Source organism: Mixophyes fleayi, chromosome 7 (genome assembly GCF_038048845.1).
Source record: "Mixophyes fleayi isolate aMixFle1 chromosome 7, aMixFle1.hap1, whole genome shotgun sequence".
Lineage (NCBI taxonomy): Eukaryota > Metazoa > Chordata > Amphibia > Anura > Limnodynastidae > Mixophyes > Mixophyes fleayi.
This window is the reverse complement of record NC_134408.1, coordinates 151,770,094-151,791,103: the sequence shown is the minus strand read 5'-3', so window position 1 is coordinate 151,791,103 and position 21,010 is coordinate 151,770,094. Positions and strand designations below refer to the sequence as shown.

General features: G+C 41.4%; 1 protein-coding gene across 6 annotated transcripts in view; it reads right to left on the bottom strand.

Annotated features, from left to right (window-relative positions):
• The window catches only part of SEMA5B (semaphorin 5B), a 279,879-nt gene that overhangs the window by 89,418 nt on the left and 169,451 nt on the right, over nt 1–21,010 (bottom strand). For all 6 annotated transcript variants that reach the window (XM_075181160.1, XM_075181164.1, XM_075181163.1 and 3 more), the window contains 2 exons: nt 11,676–11,775; nt 6,311–6,356 (listed from right to left, as the gene is read on the bottom strand). In XM_075181160.1, coding sequence (XP_075037261.1) covers nt 6,311–6,356; nt 11,676–11,775 — 146 coding nt within the window. The remainder of the gene's footprint in view (nt 1–6,310; nt 6,357–11,675; nt 11,776–21,010) is intronic.

The following is a 21,010-nucleotide window of genomic DNA, read 5'->3' as shown; positions in this document are numbered from 1 at the left end:
GAGTGGGATTTAGAGGGTTGATGGAGGTATTGTGGCCCCGGCACCAAATTTACTACCGGGGCCACTCCACTGTGCAGTCCATATTTAGGTGTATCAGATATTAAACAACGGTGACAGTTGATGCCCAATTTTTTAATTATATTGTGGCCTCGGTACCAAATTGTGTACCGGGGCCACCACACTACGCAGTCCAGATACTTGTTTGGTGGAATTCAGACCAGTTGAGGGTTTTATTATTATTATATTGTGTGGACCACTCTATCTATACCACACTACAACTCTATATACCACTCTATTTCATACTTTAATTCTATTTCATACTTTAATTCTATTTCATACTTTAATTCTATTTCATACTTTAATTCTATTACTAATTACCATAAAGAGGAACAAAATAAACCAATTTTACCAAAAGTATAATATGACTTAGACTTACAAACACTACACTTGAAAGATCGTGCCTTTAAATGAAAAAGTCAGTCTTCATTGCACGACTATGTGCAACAGGGACAGTTTTTTGGGTTTACAAAGTCAAACAATAACACTTTGACCCTGTCTGTCTGGGATCTCAATGACGAATTGTCTGTACCATGTTTGGAGGAGGTATTGTGGCCCCGGTATCAAATTGGGTACCGGGGCCACCCCACTATGCAGTCCAGATACTTGTTTGGTGGAATTCTGACACGTGGAGGGTTTTTTAATTATATTGTGGCCTCGGTACCAAATTGTGTACCGGGGCCACCACACTACGCAGTCAAGATAGATAGATGCGTATCATAGATAAAGTACATTCAGTGGTGTGGGGCAAATTGAAAAATATTCAAAATGCACTGACATTATCAAAAACAAGAGGTTGTCACACGCTAAAACTCCAACATGTATATGATGGAGAGGATGGAGGAGCAGCCGTATGTGTAGTGTAATGCAGATCTGTTGAAGGTTTTTTATATATTTTATTGTGGTGCCCAGTGCCCACTCCTCTACGCAGTCCAGGTACATTTATTGGTGCGATTCATAAAAGTTCAGGGTTTTTAATATATTGTGGTGACCCACTCCTCTACGCAGTCCAGGTACATTTATTGGTGCGAATCATAAAAGTTCAGGGTTTTTAATATATATTGTGGTGACCCACTCCTCTACTCAGTCCAGGTACATTTATTGGTGCGAATCATAAAAGTTCAGGGTTTTTAATATATATTGTGGTGACCCACTCCTCTAGGCAGTCCAGGTACATTTATTGGTGCGAATCATAAAAGTTCAGGGTTTTTAATATATATTGTGGTGACCCACTCCTCTACGCAGTCCAGGTACATTTATTGGTGCGATTCATAAAAGTTCAGGGTTTTTAATATATATTGTGGTGACCCACTCCTCTACGCAGTCCAGGTACATTTATTGGTGCGAATCATAAAAGTTCAGGGTTTTTAATATATATTGTGGTGACCCACTCCTCTACGCAGTCCAGAAAGATACCTTGTTGCAACGTTTTGGACTAATAACTATATTGTGAGGTGTTCAGAATACACTGTAAATTAGTGGAAATGCTTGTTATTGAATGTTATTGAGGTTAATAATAGCCTAGGAGTGAAAATAAGCCCAAAAACTTGATTTTTAAACTTTTTATGTTTTTTTCAAAAAAAATCCGAATCCAAAACCTTAAATCCGAACCGAGACCTTTCGTCAAGTGTTTTGCGAGACAAATCCGAACCTCAAAAATAACGAAAATCCGGATCCAAAACACAAAACACGAGACCTCAAAAGTCGCCGGTGCACATCCCTACTCTGGACCTCTGGCAAAGTGACTCCACTGCTGCAATCTATTTTTCTTATTTACCGGCATCTTAGCGCATGCGCACAGCACTTCCACTGGAACAGATTCTGCAAAGCCAGAGAGGCTTCAGCAGAACCTATATTAAGACAGGTAACGCTATCCTGAGATGGCGTTATCTGTCTGCGCAACGCAAAGCTTCATGCATTGTAATCTCTGGGGACTGCGAAGACAAACGTAAGTGGGTTATGGGGAAATCGTTGATTTCTCCTGAAATAAGCCCTTGATGCATTCTGTGATGGTCATTAACTGAAAAAACTGCTGTTTTCTCTGTTTTAATGGCTCATCATAGTTTGATGCATAGACCCAATAGTCCCTAAAAACATACGTTTAAGAAACCCCTTTAGGGGCATGTCAGAGAGGCGATTCCAGCAGCACTGCTACACTAACCCACAGGAAGGAGTGGAGTTCTAGTGAATGATGTACTATAGTCTATGTTTACCATGTGACATTGATGACAGACAGTATATCCCAGGTGTGCACAGCCAAGTACAGTCCATCACCTGGAGGCACACATTCCCACCTGTGTACATCACACACGGAGGCGTCATCAGTCTGTGGTCAGAATGTCAATCATCCGTGACTCAATCTCTAAACATACAGCTTCCAGGAGGATGACTGGGGTGTGAGATATATATATATATATATATAGTATCTCACACAAAAAAACATGTAAATTCTGCTCTCACCAAATACACAATTATTTTCTAATTCTGTTCTACTTTTCTAAAGCAGGGAGTGTTAGTTCAACATATTGCAATACAAGTTAAGCTGTCCAACTCCCGCCAAGTCTTCCACTTCTGGTCAGTCCTAACATGATGAAATGCTATGCTTGTATATGGGGTAAAGGCTTCCCTGCACACAGCTTTTATAGACAAGTTTTTCCCAAGCCCTAGCTGCGATGGGAGACCTGGGACTGACCTGACACAAGTTGGAATTAATTCATGTAAAGAACTAAAGAACAGAGAGTTAGGACTTTAAAGATATATGTCCTGATTCACATGGCCAATCAGGTAACGACACCCATTGTAGGTACTTACTGTTCAACTGGCCAGTGGCGGACCTACAATTGGTGCAGCAGGTGCTGTGCACCGGGGGCCCATGAAGATAATAGAACCCGCTGCATGGCAGATGGAGAGGATCGGGGGCCCCGGTTCCCCCCTCCCTGCACTGGGGCCCACAGCTTGCTAGTTCCGCCTATAAACCAAACTGGCTTAAATCATTAATATAAAACTTATTTTTTGTAAACATAAAGTTATTATTTTAGCCCAGGTTATTGTAATAAGCAGAATGATCCGTCTTGCAGGATCAAACGTATTAGTTTTGCTGAACTAACTTCATTTAATTAATTGTTATAAAAGTTTCCTTTTATATCATCTGTTCAATAAATGAGCCCAGTTTAGGGCGAGGTCACACGGGTGCTTTAGATCTCCTGGCCAAGTAACCGCAATGCTGGAACACAAGGATACGCTCAGTCGCTGAAGCATTAAAGTGAATGGAGTACGACAATTCCCCAGACACACAAGGTAATGCTACAGTAAATGCGCCGTGCGCAGCAGAGGCGCTGTGGCGTGACAGGGATGTCAGTTTAATGTCAGCTGACTGTGCGCATCCTTGGTTTACAACTCCTGTTTCCTGGTGAGACAATGGTGAAGGTCTAAGAAAAATCTCAGTGCTCAAATATCTCCTAGATGACATTTGTCAGGTTGATGTCTGAAAAATGATAAATAACTGTGACAAAACACTGCTAATCTCACTGTACATTCCTCTCTGGGCCGAGAATGGTCAGATCTTCCTGGGTCTGTGGCCAATGGATGGTTATTTAAACAATATAGTAACAGCATCTGTTATACAATTTTGATACAAAACAAAAGTTGCATTCGCCTTATTAACGCAGTGCAGGGTGACACAGGGCGTACGTTCCCGTAATCACCTGTGGCATTTGGAAAAACACTTTCCAAAAGCCCTTTAGGGGGCAGGTGCAGTTTACAAACCCCCAGACAAAGGGAATTGGAGGCGGTAAACAGGGCAGTATAGCTAAGGTCCTATCGCCCTGTCTAGTCTGTCCTTATAGATACAATATTATTCTCATCTCCCAATCCACCAATAGACAAAGCTCTGAATGGATAAGCTTGTAGCAGAGGATTTGCTGCATTCCTGGCTGTTGTTCCCACAGTCCTCTGCACTGTTTACACGTTAGGCCGCTGCTCTGGGAAGATCTATAGGTGGCTTTATTACAGCTACGCCAGGGTCAGCCAGCTCTTGAAATGCAAACTAAACCCCTCTGCCGAAGGGACCTCTTTTTCCATATTCCTAATCGAGTTGTGAGCAAACCACAAGACTTGTAAAGTCTGCTGCATGGCTAATCTTGTGTGTTCTACCGTCCTCTGGGTACAGAAGGGTTAAGATACCAGCGTACAGGAGACAGTCAGTCACTTAGCACACTGGCACTGACATGTTAGCTTTGTGAGGAATTATTTCAAAGGGTCTAGTAACAAAAGCACCAGAGAATTTATTACATTAGTTTTCAATATCTCTGGAAGGCGGCAGAGCTGTAACATATTTATTAGGATGCCGTGTGCCTTCCCTTAATCTTCCTGGGCCAATTAGTGCCGTGTCTATTATATAAAGCAGCCTTGGTGGCCTCTGTGTTAAGGATTATCCGGGGGCTGGCGTTCCTATAAACACAGAAAAGCAGCTGGAAAATTACTCAAGCTAAAATCTTAGTACGCGGAGTACCGCACAGCGCACAAACATACAAGAATTTCGCAGAGGCGCACGTCTATCGATCGCTCACAAGGAACTTGCAGAGGACCTGTTATTATTTCCATCTCTTTAGACATTTACAATTTGGCAGAGAAGATCCTGGTGTGACAACAGCGCAGGAAAACCTGGGAGATGCAAACACTGGTTAGGGTACCAGGGGTATAATACTGCACTACCACCTATCAAATATTAGCTGGTGCTGCAGGAAAAACAGACACGGCGTAGCCCCCGTTCCGTATTCCTCTTATCTATAACCCTGTCCAAAAACTAGTGAGTGGTCCTATTCACCCCCTATTCCGTAGCTGCAATTTTAAGTTGTTTAGCTCAATTGTCGGCTCTGTTCGGTAAAAGATGCGGCCATTATGTCTTACTAGGGTAAAGGGCATCTTAATAACATATTTTACTAGGTGGTAGTGCAGCTTTAAGTAGCATCTGAATAATGCAAATTTGGGAAAGTGTTTTATAAGTGAAAGGGGTGCAGCACAGGAGAAGTCCTGACAGATAATAATGTGATGTGAGGAGGGGTCATTACTGGGCCGGTGATATAAGGAGGGTAAGTGTGATGGAGTAACAGGAATAGAAGCCAGTGCAATCACAGAGCAGAAGCAGATAAGGAATTCAGAAGCGGTTACAGTAGTCAATGTGGGTAAGGCTGTGTATATGAGGGAATCGAGAACGATGGCAGGTTTGTGACGCAACCAAATTTACAGAAAGAAGTGGGATTTTTTTAAAGCACATTTTCTTGCTGCTAAAGCTAACACTAGCTGTCTAAGCGCACCCTTCTTGTACAGACTCCTTCCCGGAGAGAACCAGAGGAGAAGGGCGAAGTCACAGCATACTCAGGCGTGTGAGGTGGGTGTTATTGTGGCATAAGGAATGGTCAGGGGAATCTCAGGAATGGTGGAGGAAGTCATCAAGGGAAAGACTACAAGCTCAGTATTTCTAAATTTAATTTGAAATGTCATTGAGACCTCCAGGAGTAGAGGGTAGAAGGAGACTCTGTGGAAGTATGCAGCAACCCCCCTCCCCGAGAGAATGTGACACAGTGAACCACTGAGTCTGACTTTTCCTTCTATGTCATGTCAGCTTTACACACCACTCCCTGCCATATTCCTATGAAACTCCATCTCAGACTTCAAGAATAATTAAACTGCCTGGTTATGAGCGACGTGTGATACAGGATACACGATTACCTCTTTATCTTTATATATAACAAGGTAAATTTATTATGAAATAAACTATAAGAGTAAAGCATGAAGGTTATCCCAGAATTCTCTGTGTTCTCAGCATAGAGAGGACACTTCACTCAGGGAGAGATATTGCAGCGGATGCCGTTTATAAGTAAGAAATTTGCACAGTTTTACAATAAGTGTTTTCACTTCTGTATTTCATGACCAGCCTCTCTCTTAAACTCCGCAATACAACAAGTTCATATGTATGGAAGCTTGTAACCTGGGACTCTGTAGTTATAGTGGAACTACAACTCCCAGAATACCACTGTCTGAGAACAGTGGACACACACAAGTTTCCTGATCCTGAACAACAAAGAACTACTGGCTGAAGTCTCTACAAACAAACGCTTAATCTCAGGTATTAGGCTCAACCAAATATTTGCAAATCATTTCATTTTCAGAAACTGCTTTGACTGAGTCCGAACACAGAGGAAGTTTCTACAACTAAGATATAAAACGTAGATTGCAGGATGAGAGCACTTACCTGAACCAGAGAGACGTTAAACAGACTGAGCCTGAAGAGGTAGTTCCTGAAACGTAGAAACGTGATAGTGTCACACTCATATCTTTGTTATTCATAAATACATTGTGTTAATAGTATCACTGCATACACATTATATTCCAAAATCACAACAAAAGAAGACACTACACCACTACTTTGTGGGTGCGGGAAGGCTGGAGTGCGTTACTCTTCATAACAGTATTGGATGATGATACAAAGTATCAAACACATATACCTGAAGCTGTGAGCCTTCCGCTGGCCAGTCTCTGTAGTTATGGGCGTACGTGATACGTGGAACTGAAAGCCCAGTTCCACTAATAACAAAAAACTAAATGTTAAAAAATAGGTAAAAAAAAATTAAAAAAATATAAAAATAGGAAATCATTTATGACAGTGTGATCAGCCATAAATCCGGTGAAAACAGCAGGTTCCCCAGACGAAGGTCATCCCACATTTTATGAAGAGGTTAATACACATCGCCCTATTTTTCGTGAATTACCGCAGACCCCATAAAACTCTATGGGGACTGCAATTTTAGTAATTCACTAAGCAGCTTTTTGTTGTGGTTTTAGAATGGCGTTACCTTACCTGTGTATGCAGGGTCCACTAAGCCCTAACCCCAGGATAGTAAATAGCAGCGGTGCTTCAATGTGCATATCGCTTTACATAACAATAGTTTAATAAGTAAACCCCTTATACATTAAAAAATGCTTCAATGAACTAAGAATTTCTCCTAATGATCTTCAGCTGGTATCCTGAGATGGTGATAACAGAACAAGTATTATAATTCCCGTCGCGATACTTGTTACATCGGCTTCACCATGAAGAGAATCTTTCTGCCGACAGAGATTATCCATTGTTGTATTGGGTGGAGCAAAAATAAGCGGCGGGAAAAATACTTGTGTTCTCCACCGATAGAGATTTACACCCCTAATAAATCAGCCAAACTGTTGGGTGAATGGAAACGGGAGACACTGAAAGTTTTGTAACAGATAAATACCCTTAAATGACGCTCCCGGTAGCTATATAAGTTTATCTTCACATCTCACAGATGAAGGCTTCAACAATAGCTTAGTATTTATAGTAGACACATTTCACTTTTCACATTTCACTTAAGAAATTCATACAATCACCCATCAACATAACCCCATCCAGCCACAAGTGCTCTGGTCCCTGAATTCCCAAATCTCCTCCCACCCACAATTATTGCAGTAACCTGGGCTGAATCATCTGATTTAGAGTTTTTATTAACACCAATCACTTCAGCGCAGCACATTAAAATTATGTGGGAAGCTCGAGAGTATGGAAGAGATTCTGCTAAGTGTTTACAGATGGAGCAGAATGTATTGCAGTGAGTAGAGTGCTATGGTTCAGATTTTCTTCTTAGATATCTCAAAATATCCTAAGCTACTTAGAGCTAAATTAATCAGAGATCTGTCACAGGACGGCCCAGATTTTACACTTATTCCTCAGCCATGGTGCATTGTTCACTGCAATAAGTTCTGCTCCATCTGTAAGACTTGGATGTAAACACATTGCAGCACAACAGTCTAATGAGAACTGCTGGATGAAGGGTAGGTGGGGGCACATTAACCTGTGCCCCTAACAGGTGTATAAGGATCACTATGAGTGACCCCAATATGATGGAGAGTACTCACAGAGATCCACTAGTTCCCCTACTCCCATACTAATCCCTAGTCTGTCCTGTGCTCACATCACAATGTAGCAGTTATTATATACATCCCGCAGAGGTCAGACCTACCCCCAGCACAGGCACCCAGAGACGCAGTGCCCTGCGCCCGCCTGCTGCCAGACTGATCATTCATAACGATGGAGCGTTTAACGTGATGTATAATAAAGCAGAACAAGCCCCACGGGATGATGAATATTTTACAGAGCAATTTGAACACTCTGATCTCCGGCTTCCTGTCTCCTCGCAATGTGTTGGCTTTAATCAAACTCTTTACATGACTGACTCAGAACTCCAGATAACACGTCCCAGGATCCCAGGGCCACAGAGAGCAAATACACTGAGCAGCGCACTTCATCCTTGTATCCATCTCACACTACAGTACGCAGTGATACAACAATATGTATACACAGAGATACAGTGTAACACAACGTATACACAGAGATACCATATACATAATGTATACGCAGTGATACAGTATAACACAACGTATACACAGAGATACAGTGTAACCCAATGTATACACAGAGATACAGTATAACACATCGTATATGCAGTGATATAGTGTAACACAACGTATACACCGAGATACAGTGTAACACAACGTATACACCGAGATACAGTGTAACAACGTATACACAGAGATACCATATAGCATAATATATACGCAGTGGTACAAAACAACGTATACACCGAGATACCATATACATAATGTATACGCAGTGATACAGTATAACACAACGTATACACAGAGATACAGTGTAACCCAATGTATACACAGAGATACAGTATAACACATCGTATATGCAGTGATATAGTGTAACACAACGTATACACAGAGATACCATATAGCATAATATATACGCAGTGGTACAAAACAACGTATACACCGAGATACCATATACATAATGTATACGCAGAGATACAGTGTAACCCAATGTATACACAGAGATACAGTGTAACACATCGTATACACCGAGATACAGTGTAACACAACGTATACACCGAGATACAGTGTAACACAACGTATACACCGAGATACAGTGTAACACAACGTATACACCGAGATACAGTGTAACACAACGTATACACCGAGATACAGTGTAACACAACGTATACACCGAGATACAGTGTAACACAACGTATACACCGAGATACAGTGTAACACAACGTATACACCGAGATACAGTGTAACACAACGTATACACGGAGATACAGTGTAACAACGTATACACAGAGATACCATATAGCATAATATATACGCAGTGGTACAAAACAACGTATACACCGAGATACAGTGTAACACAATGTATACATAGAGATACAGTGTAACCCAATGTATACACAGAGATACAGTATAACACATCGTATACGCAGTGATACAGTGTAACACAACGTATACACCGAGATACAGTGTAACACAACGTATACACGGAGATACAGTATAACACAACATATACACAGAGATACAGTGTAACACAACGTATACACAGAGATTCAGTGTAACACAACGTATACGCAGTGATACAGTATCACACAACGTATACACCGAGATACAGTGTAACACAACGTATACACCGAGATACAGTGTAACACAACGTATATACAGAGATACAGTGTAACACAACGTATATACAGAGATACAGTGTAACACAACGTATATACAGAGATACAGTGTAACACAACGTATATACAGAGATACAGTGTAACACAACGTATATACAGAGATACCATATACATATTGTATATGCAGTGATACATTGTAACACAACATATACACAGATACAGTAACAGTATCACACATCATACAGATACAATATAACACATCATATACACAGTACACAGAATGAGCATACAGTAACAGACTGTATATAACACACATACTGTATATACAGTGCACCTTAGCGCATTTGAACACACAGACGTGAACAGCTCTTTGCGCTGGCGATTTATAAGCCCCATCAGCAGATGACTGATCCCTTCCTCAATCAGTCACAGGGGTGTGATGTGATTGGTTCACATGAGGAGATGTAACAGGACAGGAAGCGGAAGCTGCAATCTACAAACTTCCACAGAGGCGGATACAGAGCCGGCCGGCATGGATCCGCTACTGGAACTGGATTTATTTTGACTTTTACTTCACGAACATCTGCATTTTATGAAGAAAGCTGTCACGATCTGTGTCATAATAATGTGTTACAGCATTAATATAGAATACTTCACTGTATTTCTTTTTGCATCCTAATTTCTGAATACATAAACCAGTTTAGATTCTTTGCCATATACATTAACACAAGGCAACTCCTGTCTTCCTGCTCCCGGATCAGAAGTCTCATCTCGGGGCAATCTCCTCTCTCCTGTCTTCCTACTCCTGGACCAGGAGCCTCATATCGAGGAAAATCTCTTCTCTCCTGTCTTCCTACTCCTGGACCAGGAGCCTCATCTAGAGGCAATCTCCTCTCTCCTGTCTTCCTACTCCTGGATCAGGAGCCTCATATCGAGGCAATCTCCTCTTTCCTGTCTTCCTTCTCCCGGAGCAGGAGCCTCATCTCAGATCAATCTCTTCTCTCCTGTTCCGTTCTGAGATCTCGTGGCGGTATGAATATTTATGCATTTAGCACTTGTGTCTTCTGGATGGTGCCGGCTGGATCTGGAGAGGTAGGTTACGACACAACATTGCCCCGCCCCCACCCCAGTAAACGTTATTTTACCCAATTTTCTTGCTACTAAGCAGAATGAATAACATGGAAGTGGGACACAAAGTGGGTTCTAGGCTATTAATAATAATAAAGATTAGCCTATATGCTTTTACATCTCCATTTACTTGCATTACTGATGGAGGTCCATGTGTCTGTACCCCATTGTCTCTGGGCATTTTAGGGGTGGATTAAGCGTTTGTCTGAAACATCACATACATTGTGAAGTAAAGTCTATCTGGCCATAACGATTAATGTAATAATTAAAACAAAATAAACTTTATGTATAAAGAGTGCAGAGAGCAATGCTTGTGTTTCTGCCACCTTAGGTCTGGGCTATGGCCATCCCAAAAAACAAGGCGTTATGGATGACTTCTGAGTGCTTTATTGGGGGCAATGTTATTCCATGTAGAATTTAACATTCCTTTACACTGACACAGCAGAAAGAGAGCAATAAAGCAGAACCCACTCCTGTAATTGTATTTCTGCTCATGTATCCGGTACCTGTCTGTATCTAGATACAGTATCACAGGACATTGAGCTCTTTCAGCAAACTGGAGATTATGTGATTAATCAGAAGTCACAAGAGACGCCCGTATTCAGCCCCACACGGGAACCCGCTTAATCTTTCCTGGCTCAGGGCCGACAGGTCCAAAACCAGAAGGCAGGTCTGATGTGTATGTATCCGCAGGACAGCGATAGTTGCTGGGTCAGCAGCGGACACGTCAACACCCACACATACAACACACAGCTAACACACTGACACTGCAATAAGAAGAGCTGTCACCAGACTGTCACAGCGACAAGATCTCTCCAGGACAACACATTCTGCGTTTCACGAAAGAGCCAATTAGGAGCAGTCACACAGGACACAGCTGCTACATAGAATCGCAAACTGATTTATGTAACGCTGTGTGTTACATGTATACTAATTCAAGGTAAATATAGGTGATAATATTACCTGGCGCCTACAATCAGCTGGTTCCTGTTGACGTCCAGCGCCACCTGGGAGAAGTCCTGTACGGTGCCGTACGTGAAGTTAGACAGCCAGGGCTTGAGTTCTGCAAGAGAACAAAAAAACAACTCAGATAATCTCATTCACAATGCACCCTGGTGGGACTTTGACATGTTAATTGTTACACGGATGAAGCCTTTTATTACACGTTACTAATTCTGGCTCTAATGGGGAGAAACATGCTGTTAACCCATTCCCACCCACAGCATGACGGGTCTATGAGAATACAGTGGTCGTATGTCATAGATCAACGCAGGACGATGACTCTATTGAAATCTTCATTTACTAACATCAACCAAAGCAACAGTGCCCAAAATCAGCAACAAATTACCATGAAAATCCTCTAAATTATTTAAAATAACGAGGAAGGTTGGAAGATTTGATGCTACTCCCTAGACACTAGCCAGGAAGAGACTGGATAGTATTCAACCAGCATTCATACCTACATGTAACACGGTTTCACCATTGTTGGAACTCATCAGTTCAGGATAAGTTTTCAACTTGGCATTTTCCAATCTGTTTTACTTATTTGAAAAAAAATTACAAAAAAGTACTCTGTGTTTTAAAGAACCATTCAGACAGCTCTTTAATTCAGGATATTTGTGAACGGGATATGTACGGAAGGCAATATACTGGTCTGCACATCTATCCTGGGTTTTCCTTCTGTTTCGCAATTAATGGTGATATATTCTGTGTTCTGAAACGAGCTATACATGCTTCTGCTATCCCATGGAGTCTAATTACTGCTCAGAAACATGGCTTAGACCCTTTAATACCAGGAAAGCAAAGAATAACACAGAGACTAGAGAGAATATACATGTCAGCATAAACATAGGAACCTTTAGATGTTGGGGAACTGTAAGGCAGAGGCATGCTGGCACTTGTAGTTCCTCAACAGCTGACATGCCAGAGGCTGCCTAAGCCTTATCAATAGCAATACAACATTTCATCAACACACAAGAAAATACAACGCTCCAGATGGCAATCATCCATCTTTATTTATTTATTAGGGGTTTTTGTGACCCCAGAAGTAGTATTTCTGGAGAATCAGGATATTGATTAATGCCGGCAATGTGTCGCCTGCCCCCGGCTCTGGCTCCTGGAGCAGTTACAGTATTATGTATGCAGAACAGATCCGCCGCGCAGGCCCTGAGCCGCAGTCTGTCGGAGGTGAGGAGAGCAGCGGCTCTGTGCACCAACAGGCAGCTATAAAATGTAATATATTCTCAGGAATTACACAACAGGGAGCTGTAGTAAAGTTGTAGTAAAGGTACTTTTTGGGGAACTATACACTTCAATAAAAGAAAAAAAAATCATAATCTCTTTCTTTTAACGTTTTGGTGCATTTAAAGGAACATTATACTGAAATACCATATCTAGCACAGTAGTTAGTATTGTTAACTCATATCGCTGGGTCAAACGCATACTAGTAGGGTCATTGACTGCAGACATAAGGTCCCTAATATGTGTCTGGCAGAGAATTTAGATTGTAACCCCCAAAGGAGCAGGGACTGATGTGAATGATTCTATGCTCTCTGAACATCGCTGTCAATGTGGTGGCACTATATATATATATATCTATCTATATCTAAGATCTGTAAAGCAGGAGCTTTAATTTGAATAATACTATGACCAAGAATCACCACTCTCTAAGACCGTTCTCCGTCTGGACTACACACATTTTGGACTACATTCTTTACACCGTGTCCTCCTGCGATGGTTCTTACATCTCTATATGACACCGTTACTCCACATCTATATAAAACGTGAAAATAATCCTTGTTTATAAATAATTCACACTTTATAAGTTAAAGAGCGTTGTGACCTTCAGACAAATGGGATTTATTGGCTGGTACGTGGTTTCCTGTACATGTTACTGAATATATTGTTTTTTCCGCTCTTCTTGTGTCTTTCAAGCCTTTTATATCATCTTTATTTCTTGTTATTTTGCCCTTCAATGCACGAACATAAAACAATCTGAGGGTAATTGTGTCCTATCCTACAGCGATATAAAGAAATACCTCTACCAAACCATTCAGAGATAGAAAAGGCAATATATAGAATAAAGCTTGTAGAAGGGCATGTATAAGTCATGGGAAGGTGGACATTTCCTTTATAGGTTGTAACATTCCTTGTTCAGGGTCAAAATCAAACAGGCGCTACTCACAACATTCCCGTTGTTTTACAGTCAATGTATTCCAACACTTGTGGAACTATAAGTCTCAGCATGATCTTCCAGCCCTTATAGCTCTACTACAAATGGACAGCCACAGGTTGTCTGAAGTATATAGAGGACACGTGTACCTTATTTATTTAGTTGGTGGATAAAATAATGGTACTCATGTTCCTGGGACAGTTTAGTCAAATGATAGTAATAAGCAAGTGTTTTATTACTTTTTTCATTAGAATTTGGCCACTAGGTGGCTCTTTCACATTGGAACCTATATGCAATGCTTATATTTCACCCTAGCAAAGAAAACTGTATTAAAAATAGCCACCTATATTAATAAATGTTTATATGACAGTTATTTGAGATTCATTGTACTGAATGACTTGTGTCCATACCGGTTGCTGAATATTTGCTGGAAAATAAATCCTTGTGTATTTCAATGTTTCCTATACACTTTGCAGTGTGCGTGTCAATAACTATGATCTTTATGAACGGCCCGCGTACACCTCTATTACATAATACTGTTCTTGGCTGTTTCACTTCTGGCTGACGGTGGGAGAATAATCAATGTTTAGATGCAGGAACCTCATTTCCCTCCTGTTATATTGCTATAGGTGAATTCACAAACAGCCAGACAATTCCTACAGGGACTGCCGAAATCTCGCCCCCAATCTTTACCCGAGCACCCGAGGGCAGGGAGGCCAGAAGGCCCAGGCTTGTGATGGATGTGCTGTATTTCAGCAGCGATCCTCTGACGAGCCGCAAACCAGAAGGACTGATGGGTGAGATGTCGAAATAATTCCAGGAAAATAAATCACAATGTATTACCGGGAGCTGAGAAAAAGACATCAGTTTCTCTGTCAACATGTTAACCCCTCAACTGACACGAGAACGGGGGGTGGGGGGATACCGGAGCTACATGAAATTAGTTTTTCTAGCAAAGCAAAGATCCAGCTGAACCACAGTGTAAAAAAAATATAAGGGCATATTTATTGAATGACGAAAAGCCCCTAAGCCGTCGGAAATGGTTGTTTACATTGGCAATAGGGCTGATTTTCTGTTTGCCCAATATATCATATGCTTCCTGCCAGCGACAGTGCGCATGGCTCACATATACGCAAATATAGTAAGACTGGCGATAAATTCACCCTTCGTGCCCTGGGCCAGGATCGCTGGGGCAGATGGGCATTGTTGAGCTACCCAGGGGGCATTTTCTTGATAAATTGGAAATAAAAATTCATGAGAACCAGTCTATTATCCACTATGAATTATTAGCACATTAAACAGAAGTCTCAGTTACGGAGTGCGATGGACTCGCACCACTCTTTACTTCACTTCATGGTGAAAGCGTCTCGGGATATTCCTCCGCGAAGTACAGGTGCACTTACCTAGGTTTACAGTAAGACGGGAGAACCAGAAGAGACGCACTGCGCAAAAATGTATCACTTCAAATCCACTCTCCTACTACTATATAAATGCCACTTACATTAAATACAATGTTTCCATCTTTCTTCTAAAGTACTGCTTAGTTTAGCCACATTTACGGCTGACGTTTACCAGGCTGGGGGGACATCAGTGGCAATTCTGTGTACGTGTGAAGGTTTATTATATTGCTCTGAGTGCGTCTGGAAACGTTCTTCTCCGCTGAAGTGCAATACGGAGGCGCAGAACAGATCACATCTAAAGTAGAGGACGAGACCCCAAGACCACCTCCTCTGAGCTGGTGCAAAACGGAAGTTATTTTATAGAGTGAAAAAGCGCCCTAAAAAGGACGCTCCCTCAAACCTTTTCTCTGTGTCTGTAATCTTACTCTGCTAAATGAAACCTGTTTTTTCTTTATTTGCAGACTTCATACTTAGTGATGAACCCACCCAGCTGCCCTTTACTGACAATCTAGGAGCGCATCGCCAACAAAGAAAACTATGCGCTGCATTAAGAGCATTATCGTACATGAGGCCCAAATGATGCAAAACTGCTGGTAGTATTTTTAGCATTATTAGCATTTATTTCTAGCATTGGATAAAGGTACATCACCCCAGTTTATTTCCTTTCTATGTTGCAACTGTCTAATCGATACATCAATATGTAATAATAGTGATATCGCAGGACTTTACTTAGTTGTAGTAGCTAAGACTCGTCTCTGGGAATGTCTCTAATTTTCAAATCTAACCAACTGTCCATTACAATATCTCTTATTCTGTATATAAGATGCACTTTTCACCCTTATTCTTTGGGCTTGATAATTAATATTTATTAAAGAAGATAATTTAAAATGCAAAAGTATGAAATTACAACACAGTGAGCCTGCGACGATGGCGATTGGAGATCCGCTTAGACCGCGCTATGATAGGGCGGACTCGGCCAATTGTTATTAAATACATCATAATGGCAACAATGAAAATCTGACGCCTGCTATTTTTATCTGCCTCTAAATGTACCGAATGATGAAACTCGATGAGGCGATCGTCATAAAACCGGGGAAATTTGCGACTGTGCTGAGTAAACGGAGAAATGAAACACAGACGTTCTGTATAGAGAACAATTCTTCTACAAGAATCTGCTGTTTTCACAGTAACAGAACCAGCAATGTAGAAAGTGCTGAAAATCTCATCATCGTTATGTTGGTTCAGTAATATATTAAGTTAAATAATGTTTGTTAAATACACAACGCGACTCCATAAACACGATATTAGATTTGGAAACATCTGTCGCCTGTATTCCCTGTATTGTCATTACACAATAGGACGCTGCTTTCCATGTAGAATATATAATGCTTCTGTCCCTTATTATAAACTCCAGGGACATAGAAAAGATATTACGTACATCCTGACTGTCCCTAATCACAGTAACGGTCCCGGGATTCTCAGATTGGTCTCTGGAAATGTTTCTTTTCAATAAAACAAATAGCTCAATACAGTTCATCTGTTTCTGGCTCTCTCATTCTTACATTATATCTTTATTTTATAGGCTGATTATGTTAATATTTTTTTGAACAGGAGCATTTACAATGCAAAAAGTATGTTATAATCAAATACACATGACATGATGGGAGTTTTAGTACTCCTAACCTCCGAGTGTCCCAGGAAACGTCTTACTATGATCTCTGTGTCATTTCTTAAAAACAAAACATTTCACAATCAATTAAACAACAATGTTACAGAGATGTCTCTAGAATTCCCGCCTGATACGGAAATAACATTGTGACGCTGTGACAGGTGATAATACCGTAACACTTTCATTGATTAGTTACAGAACTAAAGAAATACTTCAGTCAATGTATTATTGTTATAATAAAGCCCACTCTGCAGTATTGTCAGAGACCCCACATCGCCGCCCTAGTGGACTATTATTGTTGCTAGCAGAACAAAAAAATGAATCTAATTAATTTGTGTTGAGAACATCTGATAATAAATAGTAAGTTTATATATCTGCTGCCGACACTACACCTCACATCATTTATCTACATCAGGTTTTGCCTCATTGGAAAAGAAGTTGGACATTTACAACATTATTAAAGAACAGGGTGGAGACGCCTCAGACGGCTGCCATGTTCTATTTGCTACAAGTTACAGACCAGGGACTCTCTTATAAAGAAACGGAGCGGTGGCCTTAGAGGTCTCTCATGTATTTTATTTAACGTTTGATTTTCCTGCTACGACTTCAAATCAACATGTGACACAGAACGGTCTCTTTACGAGACACTTTAATGGTGTCTGAATCTATTAGCCAGACTCGTGTCACCAATTCCAGGGACTGCGTTTGTGGGAACCAATTCCTCTGGTTTTAAAGCATCAAGAACGGACGAAGATTTAATTAAGGATAAGCTGCATAAAAACAAATCCCAAAGGGTTTTACAATTTTATAATTACAAGTCGCCAGCCCAGAAGGAGGGATGGGGGAGGACGAGTGCTGAGCAGAGGCTCCTATCTAGAACTGACTGGAGAGGAATGGGCGGGGCCTGCGCACTGAGTACCTGTGGGCAGACGGCGGATGAGCAATCGTAAAAAGTAGTTAATACTTGCACTATTGCTGCTGTTTATGGGCCAGAGTCATTAAGGAAAGTAGTGCAAAAAAAAAGGAATAACTTTGCACCTTGGCAAAACCATGTTGCGTTGGAGGGAGAGGTAAATTTAAAATGTGAGAACAGATTTATAGTTAGGGTAGGGCATGTCCTAGATCAACTTTAAATATGTCAGTGTAAAAATAAAGCTATCAAGTATTTGTGTCCTACATGAAAACACAGACAGTATTTAACACCCCTTGCATTGTAACATGGTTTGTCCAGGAGAAAACTTATCCCTTTTTATTATGCTCTCCTTGCCTTAATGACTCAGTCCCTATATGATGACATTTGCAAGATGTCAGCGTTTGTAAGGGTGCAAAATTGTGTGTATTCTGATAGGCAGATCCAGGGCATGCATAATTATGTGTTGTGACTGTCCAATCAGGGACTAACCCAGTGTTTGGGTTATATCAGCATATTGGCTCACTTGTCTGGTTCCATCATTGTGTTGTCACCGAGTGACAGAATTGGAGACGTTACATTCAGATCCTGTCGACAATGAGAAGGTTAATGCTGTACAGCAGCTCCTTGTTATGTAGTGATAGGAAAGCAGAATATCAGGAATACTTTGCACTTCTTGCGCTGTATCTGACAGTTATGGATATTATAATCCAGAAAAATTACTCCATGATCCAAATATGTCAGTTTTCAGAGAACAGAAACTTTGCCCCAAACACTTCATGAGGACGTCGCCGGCAGTAATCACGATGCGGAGTACGGTACGTCTAACGCTCTCCTACAAACTGCGAGGAACCAGAGACGGATTTCAGGATGACTCAAAGTTCTCAGACTTCCTGAGGCAAAATTCAATGATCTTCTAAATTCAGTCTCCTGTACAAGGTCTATTACCGCAACATGATTGACTATTATTTTCAGTATAATCCAGATAAAAACTTTACTCGCTTTACTAACAGTTTAAACTTTCACCAAAATAACCACCTTTAACAATAATAAGTCAGAAAAACATTGAATAAATATGTTTATGCCTCAGCTTTCCTGTCTCCTATTAGTGTAATTGTACTGGAGTACTAAGTGCTAGATGGTGAACTCACACATGATCAGTCTGCACACATGGGAACCGACTCCAACAAGTGTGAGCTTAAACTGACACATTTGTAAAGATTTTTTGGTGAACGACGAAAGTCGAATGCACCACAAACTGCAAACACAGTTCACCCTGAAAAAAAAATAAATCCTTTTTTATCACTTTAAAATATGTAAAATCATTTTGACGCAAACCACGAACATGAGTCACAAACTTTGCACTGTAAGTATGAATCGGGGTCCTTGGACGATTGGACCACAAACATGTTCGGAGATTACGGACTGGGGAAATGTAATAGAATTTGAAACCAGTTCAAAATTTTGAAGTATGTCATACAAAGAACTGAGAGGGAACGAATGACTGAGTGACGTCTCCCCCTCGGCTGATTGTTGTGTCACTCCATGTCGGAAAGACGGATCTCCACAGACAACGGCCACCTAAGGACCCCCCGTTATTCCACAGAGTGTGGGTCACACGGTTCACAAACCGTATTGGGATGAAACAAAGAACAGAGTGGAGGCCCTCAGACGCCTAATACACGGCAACACTTTGAAATGCAATTACAGGGCGAACATCCCTTCCCTGACAAAGGTCAGTTGTGGAGATGAATCCCTGGAGAAGCTTCGGAGATCCTATAACTTTCCACACAGCCTCCCGGGAACATGCTTAGAAAAGGTTGTTAAAAGATTATTTGTTTCACCTCGGGAACTAGAGGATCTACTGAAATTTCAACCTCTTTATTTTTCCCATTTTTGTGAAGAATAAAGATAAAAAAAGAAGAAACTATAAAAATGAGGACAAGGAATAGAGGAAGCAAACGAGGGCCGGGGAACACTAAACCCTGCAGATCATTAACCCAACCACAATGGACGCACATTAACGGGAGACAACGACATCACAAATTGGGGACTCTAAAAGGATTTGGAACCAGAATGGGTTTAAAAAATGCAGCTGGTTCTTTATTTGTGTAAATTTACTACTTTATGTTCTTTGGAAAGATCCCCATGAAAATAATCCTGCACCATGCAGGTGGGGGGACAGTAAATATGTCACATACGACGTCCCGCTCTGTGACCATCCTCTTCATCAATGTAACATACCGCTCAGTGCAGCTTCACGTGTGCTATAAACTGGTCATGAGGTGGAGGGACATGTGGATTACATGTGTGACCTTTGTGCTTTTGAACGTTTTATTATGTTGGGTGAATCGTGCCCAGGAACGCAATATCAAAGTGTGACTGGAAGATGCAAAAGTCGCCCCATTATAGAATAAGAGGTTGCAAGAGGTACCGATGACCAGAGAATTAAAGACATTTAGTGAGGAAACTCTGTATGCCTACACATTACCCAGGAAGTGCTCCCTAAATGCCCCATGACTCAGAAAATGGTCATCAATATCCTGTGACCCAGGAAGTGCTCCCTAAATGCCCCATGACCCAGGAAATGGTCACTAATATCCTGTGACCCAGGAAGTGCTCCCTAAATGCCCCATGACCCAGGAAATGGTCACTTATATCCCGTGACCCAGGAAGTGCTCCCTAAATGCCCCATGACCCAGGAAATGGTCACTTATATCCCGTGACCCAGGAAGTGCTCCCTAAATGCCTCATGACCAAGGAAATGGTCATCAATATCCTGTGACCCAGGAAGTGCTCCCTAAATGCCCCATGACCCAGGAAATGCTCTCTAAATGTCCTGTGACCAAGGAAATGCTCCCTAAATGCCCCATGACCCAGGAAATGATCACTAATATCCTGTGATCCAGGAAATGCTCCCTAAATGCCCCGTGACCCAGGAAATGGTCACTAATATCGCGTGAACCAGGAAATGCTCCCGAATTGCCCAAAAAAAGTAGGTGCACTAAACCGCACTTATCCAGGTACACGGCGGCCAATGTGCCCTATTGCTTCCATACACCCTGACAGATGACAGCATGCGGCCCAGTAACCCCACTGTTGCTCATAGAAATAACGGGTGTATCTGTGTAAGCGCAGACGGACAGC